At 40.7% G+C, this 15,225-nt stretch overlaps 1 protein-coding gene across 7 annotated transcripts in view; it reads right to left on the minus strand.

Annotated features, from left to right (window-relative positions):
• The window catches only part of MYO9A (myosin IXA), a 173,142-nt gene that overhangs the window by 44,051 nt on the left and 113,866 nt on the right, over window positions 1-15,225 (minus strand). For all 7 annotated transcript variants that reach the window (XM_071754800.1, XM_071754798.1, XM_071754797.1 and 4 more), the window contains 3 exons: window positions 5,012-5,133; window positions 3,638-3,779; window positions 2,688-2,883 (listed from right to left, as the gene is read on the minus strand). In XM_071754800.1, coding sequence (XP_071610901.1) covers window positions 2,688-2,883; window positions 3,638-3,779; window positions 5,012-5,133 — 460 coding nt within the window. The remainder of the gene's footprint in view (window positions 1-2,687; window positions 2,884-3,637; window positions 3,780-5,011; window positions 5,134-15,225) is intronic.

Here is a 15,225-nt window from a genome sequence, read left to right on the forward strand (position 1 = left end):
AAAAGAAGTCCCTAAAGCCCTCAGGAAAAAGTAATTATTATCCTTATGGAAGCATCAGAGCACTGGTTGGCATGGAGAAGATAACTGAAAGGATGATTCAAGAAGGAAGCAGATCAGAATTTTACAGAGCTGCTTACACATTAGCTGGAGATTTTTCATTAAAATTCCTGTTGGGTATTGCAAGAAACAGACCCTCAGGCAGCAAAAGCAAGAAAAATCCATATGGAGTTAAGACAGAAGAGTGCAAAGAACCTTAAGTTAAAAAAAACCCACAAAAGTGCTTCAGATATTTTCCTGCTCATTAATTACACCCTCTGATGGATGGCAGCAGCAGCAGACAGGACCTCAGAAACCAAGAAAGGGTCTACACACCATTTAAAAAGTGATACACAAATAAGAAGTGTGCATATTTGGATAGATGCACATGTGTGAAGTTATTCTCAGCCGATCTACCATAATTTTACCAAAAGCTCCATGTCTGTGAGCAGTAGGACAATCCAGAGCTGGTTAACTAAAGCCAGCAAGGTTTGGTTAAAATCCAAAATAAACCCAAATGTGGTTGTCTGCTTTTGTCTATCAAGATGGGGCGATTTTTGTGATTCTTTAATAACTCACAGATTACTTCCGCCATAGCTGCAAAGCATCAGTTTGGGGCTTTTCTGCATTATTTTGAGGGCAGAGGAGGGACGAGTAACAGCCTGCCCCACCATCCAGACACTGGCCAAGAACTGCTCAAGTCCAATTCTTCTATAGCTATCTGTTTTCATGGTGCTTGGGAAAGTTGGGCTTTTGGAGAAGGAGATGGGCATGAGGTCTCACCACCAAAAGCATGATGAAAACATCTCTAGAGATCTCACCTTGCTAAGTGCTTATAAGTGCTACCACTACCTGGGCAGAAGTCATGCTAGGAGGGGATGTGTCCTGCTCCAAAGAGGGCAAGAGGCAGCTGGATCTGAGCTGTTCCAGCTCTGCCATGGCTTGTAGGGCAAGCTTTCCTGATAGATGGGAATTCGATTTAGTGCATCTCCTTCCACCATTTCTGTCCATGTAACAGTGACTTTCTCTTACTTATTTCCCAATTCAGGCTGAAGGTGTACATCAAAATTCAGAAGATTGTCAGGAAGTTGAAGACAAACCTTATCCAGCTTTTTGAGAGGTTCAGGGCTTTCAACTATTTTTTTTTTTTACTCAAAAAACAGAGCTTATAAAGTGCAAAGCCATTTGAAAGCAGCATAAAGGACACCAGATAAATAAAAGAGCAGCAACTCGTGCCAGAAAATATTTGGAAACTCAGGCATTAGTGTCAGTTTTAATACGGCAAGAAAATTCAATGCAAGAATTAAGTCTCACAGAATTGTCTGAAAACTCCAGTGCTCTATTTTATACCTATATATTTACATTTACATTTATATATAGATATAAGCAAATTAATGCCACAAAATCCAGACCAGAAAGCAGAAAGCTGGATGCAACCACAGCAGGCATGACCGATTGGCAGAGACACAGACGGCGAAGCAGGGCTTGAAATTAGCTCTTACTTCCCGAGACTGAATGTAATTTTATTATCTCCTTGCCCAGCTTATTTTAGTTCAGACTGGGTTTTGGGCAAGATGAAAAGGTGATGGTAGGAAAATGCTTTTGAAAATGATTTTTTGAAAATGATTTTTGGAAGCCAACTCTTTCCAGTGATTTTTCTCCCAATTCCAAATGCCTTCACCATCTAACTCTTGGTGTTACAAAATGTCGCTGTCACAAATGCTGCCTTGATGAGCCACACAGAGCCAGGTTCATGAGAAACCTTTTCTCTTACGCCACATCTGAGCAGTTTGAGAGGAAAAGCCTTAAGAACTGAAAGCTGATTTATGCCTCAGGCTCTTCTTTGAATGCTATTACTTGCCCTGAACAAGCAAATGAGTCTTTCCACTTGTATGGTTTCTGTATCTATGTTCATTGTCCCAAGCTCCTTGGTTCTCCTTGTTGCACACCTCTTCAACTAGAAAAATAATTCATGGGCCAACTCTGCGCTTAATTTTAACACAGCTGACATTTTCCCTGCTGAGGTTCTAATTTCATCATGAATTTCAAGCCCTCTTGTGCCCAGAAATTAACAGTAATAGCTTGTACCCGTCTTTCCAGAATTGCTTTATGCAGAGAAATGGTCTAAAAGCACAGCCAGGTATTGCCTGCCACAGCATGATGATGCACCATTACTTTCCTTTAATTTAATGCCCCCGTGTTCAGCAGGAGGTGGTTCTGGATGACTGCAAAGCAATGAATTCTGCTAGACAAGAGCCACGCTCTCTTAGAGCTTAGAGGGTGAACAGCTTGAAAAATTATAGAGAATTATTGCCTTTTTTTCCCCCTAGATGTAATTAACAGTTCAAGAATTCTTAGCAAAAATAATTTGCCTTACTTGCTGAATAATTTTTATGTTTCTATTTGAATTATTCAGTTTTTTCTATGCATGCATCCTACAAAAGGAAAAGTTGCAGGAGCAGTAAAGCGAAAATCTTTTCCTTCAATGCGTTCAAGTCCAATCCTACCTTTAGATATAAAAATCTACATGCTATTTTAATGAGGTTTTTAATAGACTAGTAGCTCACACTGTCAGACCACTTAAAATACTCCAGCAATACATTAGAGCTAAGCTGCTGATGCAAAACAGATCAGGAGTGCAGCACACGTACCAGTTTTCTTCTCCACGTATCGTTTCCCAGCCTCCCTAAAGGCCACCATTGCCCTGAAGAAGGCCCTCAGGACGGCCCAGCGGAACACGGCCACCGGGTCGATCCCAATCATCCCACAGATAAAGGCATTTCTGCTGCTCCGCAGGAGAGCCACAATGTCCGGGCGCATGTGATCCGTGTTTTTCTCACGGAAATCCTAGGGAAGGGGGGGAAAAGGAGGGGAAGGAAAGAGGAAAATAAACAAATCTACAAGATACGCCAGGTAAGATCTGCCAGGCTCTCTGTGGGACAACACAACTATTGAGTACTGCTTCTATCTTTTGTTTTCCGTCCCCATTTTAGATGTCTCTTTCAGAAAATGGTTTTATCCCAAAGCACTGCTCTGGGAAGCAGCTTAAAGATGATACTGAACCCAATTACAGATTTTTAGCTGTGTATCTGGAGGCTGCTTCCCACCTGCCCTCCAGAGTTTTTTCTGCTAATAATTGGCATGAATATAAGCAGGGTCAACTCTGAAACTGTTTACACAGGGATGTTAAAAAGTACCTGCAGCAGCCAGAGGCTGAGACCTCTGCTTATGAAACCTGTATTAAAAAATGGCTAACGATGAAAAAAACATTGGGTTTTCTATAGGAACCAAGTGCAGGAAGGCAGCCATACACCCCATTTCAACCTGTCAGTGGGACACTCTCAATAAGTGACCCTAATTCTTCCCCAGAATGCCAGCATTTGGAGCCTGCAATGTGGAGGAGAACCAGAAGACAAAATCCCCCACCACCTTCTCACTTCCACCAAGCTTTTCACCAACCAGTTCTCTCCCAACCCTCACATCTCTTCTCTAGTCAAGTCTTCTACAAAACATCTCTGTGGAGCCTTTGGAGCTCTCCTTCCCCAGCCCAGCTCCATGAATTAAATGCAAACTACTGTCAGGGAACAGCTGGGTGACAGACCTTGACGCCGTACTTCACTTTGCCTGCGTAGTGTTTGATGATGAAAGCTGGCTCCATGACTGCTGGAAATTCGATGTAGGAATTCCCTTCATGCTGACGCTTAAATTTGTCCAGCAGTGTCTGGTTTGTGGCTTGAGGAAAACTGAATGGAAAGAATTCAAAAGCAGGTATAGATGTAAACCCAATGGTGTCTGGGGAACTCTTAACTGATTTAGTCTGAAATTGGTGATAAATACTCAGATAGGTGTATTTCTATTGGGACACATAGAAACTACTCATGATAGCTGCATTTATGTGGAACCTCAAGTTTTTGTTGTTGGCTTTGAGGCTGAGGTACCTCCTAGATCTGTGGGGTATTCACGTGTCTAGGATATATTCAGCTGTTCTACCTACAAATGTGACTTCAATTTCAGGAGTTACTTAGCTGATCCTGGCATAGGAGACAGGAAGAAAAAGGGCAGAGAGCTTGAGCAGCGCATCCTGGTAAGAGCAAACCAATCCTGTACTCTCAAAGCTTATGTAAACCTGCAACTTAGGGATGTATTTCACAGTTTGACTTAATTTCAGTTGGTTTAGCCTGTTACCGTATTCCTGGGACAGCAACATTATTGTATATCTGGTCAATGAGACAAGAAATGGAGGAGAAACAAGCAAATTGTGGGAGGAGAGCTTGTGCCTGGGTTCAGAGCGACATGGATCTGAGGCCATGCCACCAAATACACCTGGTCTTTCCCTGTCCCTCACATGGACAAAACCAGCTTGTGCATCTGACAGAAGACTCCTTACACTCAGAAGTTTCCACCCAGAAGTGGACCCAGAAGCCACCCACTCATCTGAGGACTCCTATCCATGGACATAATCAAAGCTGCAAATCTCAGCCACATCACTGATGCGTGTGAAGCCCTGTAGCCCCCAAGTACAAGTGCTCTGAGTTCACTCTGGCTGATTTTTTAGAAGTTAATTGATAAAGACACCTTCTACTTGAACAACTGCACCAACACAACCTGCTTTAACTCAGGCACTCGGATTGTCCCTTCACTCAGATCAACTTCAAGCATCTTCATGTCATTACGCCAAAGAGATAGGCAGACAAACGAGGAAAGAAACTAAGGAAAACTTTGCCCTCCCCTTTAACAGAAGAAATTCTTGAAGCAGAATTTTAATTATTACTTGCTAAGGCTTTTTGCTCAGCTTGCTGATCCCTCCACTGTTTGTTTACCTCCTTGGAAACACAACCAGAGACATAAAGACAAATCAGCCTAGTGGGCTGCTAGTATCTTCCTGAGAAGAATCATGAGATCTAAGACTTAAGGATAAACGTTTTTTAAGTGAAAGAACAAACCTCATTAGCAAACCCAACAGTTTCCCACTCACTTGCTTTCCTCATCCAGCAGATGGAGCAGGCCTGTTGGCTTCTTACTGATCAGGTTGATGCAGCTGGAGTTGTCAATGTAGTCGATGTTGTGCCAGCTAATTCCTTCTGCTCTATATTCCTCCTAAAAACCAAACAAAAGCCCACCAGATATTGTAACAATGTTGGGTGCAAGAAGGAGAAATAAAAAAACCAACAGCCAAGGGTGAAGTTCAAAGGTTTTAATGGAAACTGATGTTCCATTTATCAAAGTGAACATCTCTTCATCACGTTGCCACTGATTTTTTTTATTTTTTTTTAAGTGAAAGAAAATGATGAAGAACCACTTGAACAACCTAGGCCACAAGAAACCACATGGGATTTCAGTGTTTTGGGTGCACCAAAGTTTTGCTTAGATGTAGGGTAGCGATAGGGCAGACCATGCCTACCGAGGGCACATCACTGCTGCTTGCTTTTCTTTCCCTGGCTTGCTGGTAAAGTCTTATACCATGTATCTGCATCAACTAATATTTAGTATTTAGTTGCTAGAAGAAAATGTTGGTACAACATAGTCATTTAATTACACAGAAAGAACAACATAACTCCCATTCCTGCTTCACTGGGCTCTGCTCCTGTATATCTCAAAATATTAAGGGCTGGTGCTCTGAGGGCTAATAAACAGACCTCCAGCTAGCAGAAACCACCACAGTAAAAGTGAGGCTCTGGCCCCAAATTCATGCTGAGGAAAAAAATGGCTTTTTCCACCAAAACAACTCCAACTCTTTCTTCAAGATAGATTTTCAGCTAGAATATTTTGAGAGGTCTTCTGCAGAAACTATTTTAGGGCACCTGGAAGAAAGTAGAGTTTAAAAATCGTAAGTATTATATGTTTTTAGGAGTTGTGACTCACAAGACAGAGATATTGGAAGTCCACCTTACTCCAGGTATAAAAAGTCCTCCCAATTTAACGTGTTTTTTTACTTCTCTATCATGAGAAATTTTGATGGCAGAATTGAAGAAAAAAAGGAAAAAATCTTAAAAATCACCTTTGCGTGATGCACCTTTTTAGCAATCCAATTCATTTTTATTGCTGCTCCTGCTTTTATTATGAGCAAAAAACATCAGAAAGAGCACATTCTTCCAACCCCCATCCAAAATTAAGATGAACTCAACATATATGATTTTTAAAATTAAAGACCCTGAAGTGCTTTAAGACATCTCACAAGGAAACTTGTTAAAAAAAGATGAAGTCCTGAATTCTATACTTGAGACATCATCTACCTTTACACCAATGATAGAGGTTCTGTGCAGGCACAGGAGTTTTTATTGGCCCTGGGGCCTTTTGGGTTCAAAACACGACAAATACTTTTTTTTTTTTTTTTCTCTTTCTTTTTCTTTAGTTCTTGCAGAGCAACCAGGACCCAGCAGGTAGTCAGAATAACATCCACAAGTCCCTGATAAACTCCAGGCAATTAAAAGTCATATTTTTTTCCAAGATTAGTTGTATTTTTAGTGTAAGTTGGGGAAAAAAGCTTCTACAGGGCAATCCAACCAACTGAAAGTGTATTGAGTATTTCCTGAGTGATCGTGAGCTTCTCCTGAGTGATTTAAAAGAGGAAGACAGTGATGTGTGGAGCTGTAAAGGGAGTCAGCATCACTTATCAACCACCTGCTTCTGACAGCCACTTAATGGGATACAGGGTTCATTAATCTCAGCCCTGGTCCTGAGCACCCTGAGAGTATTAAACCTTACCTTGATGATAAAATAAGAGCTTACTTAGAGCCACTAAAATGCTCAGAGGGCTGGAGCACCTCCCTTATGAAGACAGGCCAAAGAAGTTGGGGTTCTGACTGGAGAAGAGGAGGCTCCGGGATGACCTTACAGCAACCTTCCAATATCTGAAGGGGGCTAAAATAAAGCTGGGGTAGGGCTTTTTCCACAGGGGTACAGTGAGAGGATAAGAGGAAATGGTTTCAAACTTGAAGAGGGGAGATAAATAAAAATTAGACATTAGGAAAAAATTCTTTCATGTGAGGGGAGTGAGAGCTGAAACTCTTCTCACCATATAAAACTTCTACTTCTCCTAAGATAACTAGAATGACTAACAATTAGTTGCCACTGGGTTTTTTTGTGTTTGTTTTTTTGTCTGGGTTTTATTGTTGTTTGGGGGTTTCTTTGGGGGGGGAGGGGTTTGTTTTTTTAAAAAAAGACTCCAGTAAGTGACCATAAAAGACCTGAGTTCAAGGTCTCTACTTCTTCAGGCTCATTTTCAGCTCCACCACAGAGGGTACGTGACCTGAGGCCAGTCATCATTGATCCCCTGGCCACAGTTCCTTCAGCTGCAGAATTTTGGCTTATTTTCCCTTCTCTGCTTTTCTTTGTCCTCTGGGCTGGGTCAGAAACACTCAGGACTAAACTGTGGGGTTGTTCCCCACATCTGTCTGTCCATTACTCCCTCTCTTCCATCCCCAGTGCAAACTCTTGCTGTATCAGCCAAATACGAAGAGGGACTAAAGCCCTCAAACTAATAATTTTTTCCACAATAACTCAGATATAGGCTCTCATTTCAAGACAGATGCACACATGGCAGCAGGAACTATTCCAGAGCAATTGCTCCAAAACACAAATGGAAAAAAAATTCCCCTTATTTCTTTTTTTCCACGTGCTTTTCCAGTTACTGGTTTGGTTGTCCTCAGAGTCACAGCCCAGGAGAACTAACTGGCTTTGTGACTGACCCATGTAATTCCTTGTGTATCCGCCTGCAGAACATAGTGCAAATTGTCCACACCAAGGTAGAAGCTTAAGAGTAAAGTCATTGCTCTCCATATGTACCCATTAAACTTTCTCAGTTCAGTGGCAGTTATTCACCTCCTATATGATTTCAAGATTTATCTTTTTAACGCCTGTCCTTCTGCAGAATTAGGGTGCTATCCTTAAAAGCTACCTGCAAAATATTCCTTCACTTTCAAGGGCAATAAATTCTCTGACACCATTTGATGTATGTGGGGTCCTTGCAGAGCACTGGAAAATTAAGGAATCAGATCCAAAAAACATAAGGTTTTCATTTACCAAACACACAGTGAAGGTGAAGATGAAGACAATGCAAAACACTTCCAGCCCATTCAAACAAAACCACAGCAAACTGGAGGTTAATTAAAAACCAGCTTAAATGTATACCTTGACATAAAACTAAACCAGGGGCCAATTCAAATACTCTATTCCTAGAAGACCACCTTCACATCAAGAACCAAACCACCAACAGCACCACTACCAGCACAAGTTTCTAGTGCAGTAAAATCTATAGAGTCACAGTTTTGGCATCCTCCTGCAACAAAGATGTATGGATTCACTTCTCCAGTCCCTGGAGAGCTGAAACCTGGTTTGCTGGGATGACACAAGTTCACCTGAGAGAACCAAGACCCCAAACTTGGCAAAAGGAATTGAGCAAGGAATCAAAAAAAAGACACTTATGGGTTTTCTTCAAGTCCAGCAGCTCCATATTTTCATTTAATTATTGGGTGAGATGCTACTGATTGCTCTCCCAGTGATGTGCAGAGCCACCATGAGTACATTAACACTTCCTGATAGTCCATTTAGAAACAATTTTGCTGCCCCAACCCCGGTGACGATGGCACCGCGTCAACCGCAGCACCACATGTCACCACATGGACCCGTTCTCAAACCTCATCACGCAGCCTGGAGAAGTGCTCTGCAGCAGCTGTGTCAGCAAAATTGTGTAATGGGGATTCAGTTTCTCTGACTCAGCTGCAGCGCAGGAGAGAAGGGGTTTAGTGACTTCACCTCACTTCTCTGTGGGGTAAAAACCCGTATCCAGGAGTACCTCATTATTGCATTCAATATTAAGGCAGATGTGACTGAGCAAGGAGGTGGCTCTTAAGAACAGGCACTATTAGCTGAGTTTTTCTTGTTTGAAAGGAATGCTTTTGAGAGCTTACAATGCTCACACTGGAATACATATTTTAGGATGTTAAAACCTTAAACAAAATTATAAAATGCAGATTCAGAGTTTGAAAGGCACCTAGTTAAAGGCATCAGTCTTTACTGAATATGACATGACATTGTCTCTGACATGTTGGCACATAAAATTTGGGGCAGCAAAAACGCAGAATGTGGCAGAACATCCAACATTTTTATCAATGAAAATTAAAAGAAACCCTAGTGACGAGATAGATAAGCAATATTAAAGAGAAATCCTGCCTGACTACAGCTGACTCCAGAGTACAAGCACTGCTTATCCCACATTAAATAGCAAAATTAAGATTAAAATGCACAAACTGAGCATCAGGAAAACCTTCCCAGCTGGGACACAAGGCTTGATGGAATCCCTACTGAAAAGATCCGTAATTTTATGGTTCAACCTGTAGAGAACCAAGTCCTGTTATCTTTATAGGAGTGTTAGATTAGTTCTGTTATCAAGACTTTATTTCAATGCTAAGCCAAACAGAAACATGCACTAATCCACAGAAGAATTAAAGGTTTGTATATCATGAGTGTGAGAAAATACATAAGAGCCTAAAAACACCTTGGATCTCTACCCAGCCACATGTTCTCTTGTATGAATTACTCCATGCCTAGTCATGGTCAACAGTAAGGGAAACCAATTGCTGATAACCATAATTAGAGGAGAAAACATTAAACAAAATTTTTAAACATGTAGTTATCTAGAGTATCACTCCCACTGGGTGCTACTGCTCCCCAGAATCATACTGTAAAATTAAGAGGTGGTTGGAGGGAATGATTAAGAGCTTGAAAACTTTAAAAGAGGAGCACAGAAACACCAAGAAATGAAACAGGAGAAATGTGATAAAAATGCAAAATAAAAAAACATAGGAAGTTTCCCATCTACTTTAAAGCATAAAACCAAAAGGCAGTGAAAAACCAGGCCTTAAGAGACTATTTTTCCATGCTATATGAAATTTGTTGCCCTACCATGGGATATCAAAGCTCAAATATTTGACATGACTTAGAGAGGTCTAGAGGGTGTTGGGCACCTGTCCACACAGCTTCCAAGCTAAAAGCCATGAAAATCTATCAGGACATCAGTGCCTTGGAGGCAGATGTCTTATACCATAGGGATATTGCCAACAGTCAAAGTGAAAATGGAGAGGAGCCCCAAAAAATTACATTTAAAACCCAAAGACAGGGATGATTCTCTGGCCTCTTTCCTGAGGATGGGGCCAGGCTGAGAGGAAAAAGAAGGGTTAAACACTTCAGCTTTAAAGCATAATAAGAAGGAAACATAAACTGAAAGGATTCATTATTTGTGTGGAACTGCACAGAAGGAAAATAGGGCATTTGCTGTCTCCTGAAAGCACAGCAATCCCTGCTTTGGAAACATAAATCCCCAAAGCAGAGGAAAAGCCATCAGCTCTTTTTCCTCCTCCCAGACTGAGCTAGATAAGCCCCAAGAGTTTATCTGCCCAAGCCTTTCATTACTGAGGCATAGGAAACCTGGTTTCCACAATGAAAATTCCCCAAAGAAAGTGAGAAACTGTAAAATCCATTTTTTCCAGTGTAGCTTCACAGGGGGAATGCTTCCCATCATGTTCCCATGATAAAAACTCACCTAATCCAGAACCATACTCTCCAATGCAATCAATAGGCACAGACTTTGGGATACTTAATTGTATACAGTTTGCCTAAAAATTCACAACAGAACAGAAGGGTGAGAAATTCCACTGTGCAAACACCATCTGCTTCAGCTACAGGTGGTGTTTGCAGAGTGGGAAACTAGGAATTAAAACTACTTCCACATACCTCTCCATCCCTAGTTGACTTCCCTAGCTTAAAATATTCTCCAAATATTCTTGAAAAAATATTATGAGTCAACTTGACACCCACCAAAATATAAATTGCAAAATTTTGCAAATTCACACTTACAGCCACTAAACCCAAGCATATAAATTGCTTCTTTTGTGATTGCTCATGCAGAAACAAGGTCCCATCAGCCTTGCAGATGCCCATGGACAAGAAGATATGAAAAATATCTCAAAAAGCTCAGTTCAAAGATTAGAAATGAAGCTGTAATTTGCAAACTAACTTACTAGGAAAAGAACATAATATCTCATATTTTAAAAATTACATTGAAATTAGTCATTGTTATATGATAAACTAAAGGAGCTAAACCTTGTTAAAGCTCTTTTCTGGATACACACACACACACACATGTATAAATATATATATATGGAGGTATCCTAAAATCTACCTTGGGAAGCTTGGGAAAGCTTTTTCAAGGCTGGAAATGACAGCAATGAGTAGGGAAATCTCTCTAGCCTGGAGAGATTAGCCCAGGATCGATCGATCGATCGATTGATCCATCCATCCATCCATCCATCCATCCATCCATCCATCCATCCACCCACCCACCCACCCACCCATCCACAAGTGAATCCATCCCATGGAGGATTAATTACTTGTGCAGCAAACACGGGCAGGCACCGTGAGCCATTCCCAGCCAAGTCCTCTGGGCTTAATTTGATAATTAAAATGAGCTTTATTTCATAGAAACTTGAGATGGGAAAACCTTATTAGAGAGGTCCCAAATGAACAAGACCAATGGCTGATTTGGTGTTGGTGCTTATGTGCTGCAGACGAGGCACATGCCTTGGGTTCCTGACATCCCTCCAGAAAAGGACATAGAGGCTGCTGCTGCTGTTTTCATTTTATCTATGTTCTTATAGAACATAGTAGAAAAGGAATTTGTACCAGCAGCCATATATATATATATATATATATTTCAATAACACGCCTGCAGACATAGTATATATAAACATAAATCTTCATCCTCTATAAATGTCCAGTCTAGAAATGGGTTTATAAGTTGCTCTATTTTAATGATGTCTGGCAATGCTGGAGCTCTGGCAAGAACCCCCTGCATTGCTTCTGCCACCTAGTTTTAAGTCCCAAGCCATGCTGGCAGCCAGCTTCGAAGCACAGGTGCTCCTTGAGATGCTCTTCTCCTTCAAGGTGATCACTTCAGAGGCTCTTCAGTAAATGGCAACTGAATTTGGCTTTATTTTGAGGCTGATCCTTTGCCTGTGAACAGCCTCTGCTCTTCTGCAGCCTGAGATTTGAATATATTGTAGTATGGACTAAAGAAAGTGATTTAAAATGACAGGTTCAGCCCTGGGTTTCATGCATGTGGCTGTATGAGATACACCAGCCCTGCAGCACCCATCTCTGAGCTCAGAGCAGCCCCAGTGGCCACAGCAGGTTTCAGTCAGAAGTTATATTTTGCTCTCAAAATGGGGGAAATCGGTGATGTGTGATTCAGCTGGCAAACCACACCTTGGCACAATACCATTCCCTGCCTTTGCAGGAGCATCTTTCTTCCCAACACACTCTTACACCAGCCAGAAGTGTGAGCTTCAGGATGCTGCTGTATGATCTGCTGGCAGATTAGTTTCTTTCATTTTTTGCTATCTAAATTAACGGGGAAAATAAATATACACCACTCAAGGCAGATTTAAGAATACTGCTTCTGGGATGTATATATAATGTCTTATATATTGTAGGTTGTATATTATATATGGCAGGGAGGTTGGAACTCTATGATTTTTAAGGTCCCTTCCAACTCAAACTATTCTATGGTATTATAGTATACATATATAATATAATATAATATAATATAATATAATATAATATAATATAATATAATATAATATAATATAATATAACATAATCTATTCTTTATTAGGAATGTTCATCATCTGTAGAAACCCAGGAACAAAGGGGTGGCAAACAAAGGCACCTCCAGATCCCAGGAAGTGGAGGACCCAATCCAATGCTTTGAGGGACCAACGATGACCAGTGCTGTGTTTTATTTCAGCCCTGTAATTTGAAATCTTCCAAACCTACAGAGAACATTTTAAATTACTGTAAGCTTTTTTTAATATTTTTTTAAACATGAGTTCCATACTCCAAGCATCCTTTGTTTTTCCCCCTAATGTGAGTTACACATGATGGTGTGTTGCCAAATAATAAATCAATAACTTGTGCAGCTCATTATTTCTCCACGTGTCATATGGCCCAGAGCTGACAGCAGCATTTTTCATAGGGCATCCAGTCTCCCATCTCCAAGGAAAACAGAAATTTGAACTGAGCCTCCCAGTTTGCTACAGTTGACTTCTGATGGTTGGCTGTTGCCTTCAGAGGCAATAAAGAGGCATTCAAGCCTAATCAGAGTGATGAGAGACAAAAAACTCCTCACTCCAGGAGGTCAGTGCTCCAAGCACTAGGACAGAGATTCTGTTTTCATAATTTATTGTTTAATTTACTTATTTTAATGTATTAATTTTAGTTTCATTACAATTAATTTACTTTCAATTTACTTTCAATTTTCATATTTTAATTTTTTATATTTTAAATGTCCTATTTTCTTTTTCTGTATTTCAATTTTCCTGTTTTAAATGTTTGTATTTTTATATAGCTCATGCTCTCATTTTTCATATTTTCTCTAAATAAAATGGAGACAAGAGCAGCACAGCATGAGAAAGCCTGTATATCCAAGATGCTTTTTAAAACATCGCAGCCATTTCACAGGCTAAATAAACCACCTATCACCCTGTCCGGCAACAAACTGATGCTTTTTAAAATTAATTCACTCCTACTGTGATGAACAAATTGTTAAAATGTCCATGATTTAGTCCGGACTGTCAAGATTTTTCCACCTATTACATGAGACCAGTAAAACCTAAAAACCTCCCTAATTATTTACAGAGATTTAGATGGCTGAGCAAACACTTCACAGGAGGTGTTGTCTTCATGAAATGAAGTTTATCTATCTGAGCAGGCTGAGGTTTGCTGGCTGGGATATCAAACTCATTGGGGACCCCACCAGAAAACAGACTTTGCTCAACACTTGAGCTCATGCCAGTTGGTCAACTTCCAAATAGTATAATGTGGCTTGGGTTTTTTTTTTTTTTCAGTTTCAACCTTGGTTATTCATCAGTATTTTTAAACAATAAAAGGATGTCCTCAAAATTAAGGTTTGGTGGGTAAACAAAAGGCAGAAAATGGGGTAGAAAAGAAGCAGCAATGGCTGTGGCATGGAAATTATTTTGTGCAATGCTCTAAACTGGCCTTATCTGCTCTGCAGAGGAGGTCACTCAAGGAGGACGTGGGGATGGAGCAGAGAACCACACCAAGGTGTGATGCTCTGATAGCACCTTGTGAGTCAAAGAGATACAGGGATGTCTTGCCTGAAGTAACCAGGTCAAGGGAGGGATGAGCTGGTGCTGCCTGGAAGAGCTGAAGGCATCTGCACTTTGCATGGAGCCTGGTGAAGGATGCTCCATCCTCCTGCTGCCCAGAGCAAGCACCGCACCAGGCAGTGTTTGCAGCTACCAGCTACTCTCATCCAACCTCCTCCCCATAAACCTGTGAGATACACAGGGAGGAGAAAACCACCCCTGCTACATGATGGAAGATGCTGTATTTAACTTACAATTCCTGAAATAGCAATTGTTCTAGATTAATACATAGATCATTACCATCTCAAAGCCAAGAGTTTGCCTATATAGATCAGTATTTATGATCCTGGGTTTTACTGCCTGGTTAGGGTTGATCTTTCTTGTACTCTTCCATCATCTACTACAGGATGTTCCCATGACTCATCCAGAACAGCTGGTTTAGAAGAAAGGAGGAGCAGAACTACAATAACCTTTTTTATCCAAGGCAGAACTCTACCATTTTTTGCTTTCTCCTCCTATTTTTCTACAGAACATGGGCAGCAATGCATTGTCCTTATTCTAATGTCTGTCTCAAATAGAGCCAGTTGCTATTGCAAAGACTTTTGCAGGCTCTTGGAGACCAGCAGGGCAGCCCCTGTATTTGTCAGGGCATCAGGCTGAAGCCAGACTCCCTGAGGAACCCTCAGCTGCCTGTTTGCAAACCTCTGGAAATAGCATTGACTTCAGACAGAAGGTTTAAAAACAGGTTTGCAAAGCACATTGTATTAGATTTCACCAAGAAAAAAATTTAAGAAAATAAAGGTTAAAATAAACCCATGCATCTTTGAGATGACTTTACAGTAGGTATGTTGGTTTCCATAACACCAGCAGTACACCACAGCAACAATTACATCATGGCTAAATACTGACCATGCACACAAATTTTAAGAAAAATCCTTAGCTTCAACTCATGAATTCATGAATTGAACTCATGAATTCATGAATTGAAAATACTTCAATTCATCATTTCTTTTTGCAGAAGCAC

This window comes from Heliangelus exortis, chromosome 11 (genome assembly GCF_036169615.1).
Source record: "Heliangelus exortis chromosome 11, bHelExo1.hap1, whole genome shotgun sequence".
NCBI lineage: Eukaryota > Metazoa > Chordata > Aves > Apodiformes > Trochilidae > Heliangelus > Heliangelus exortis.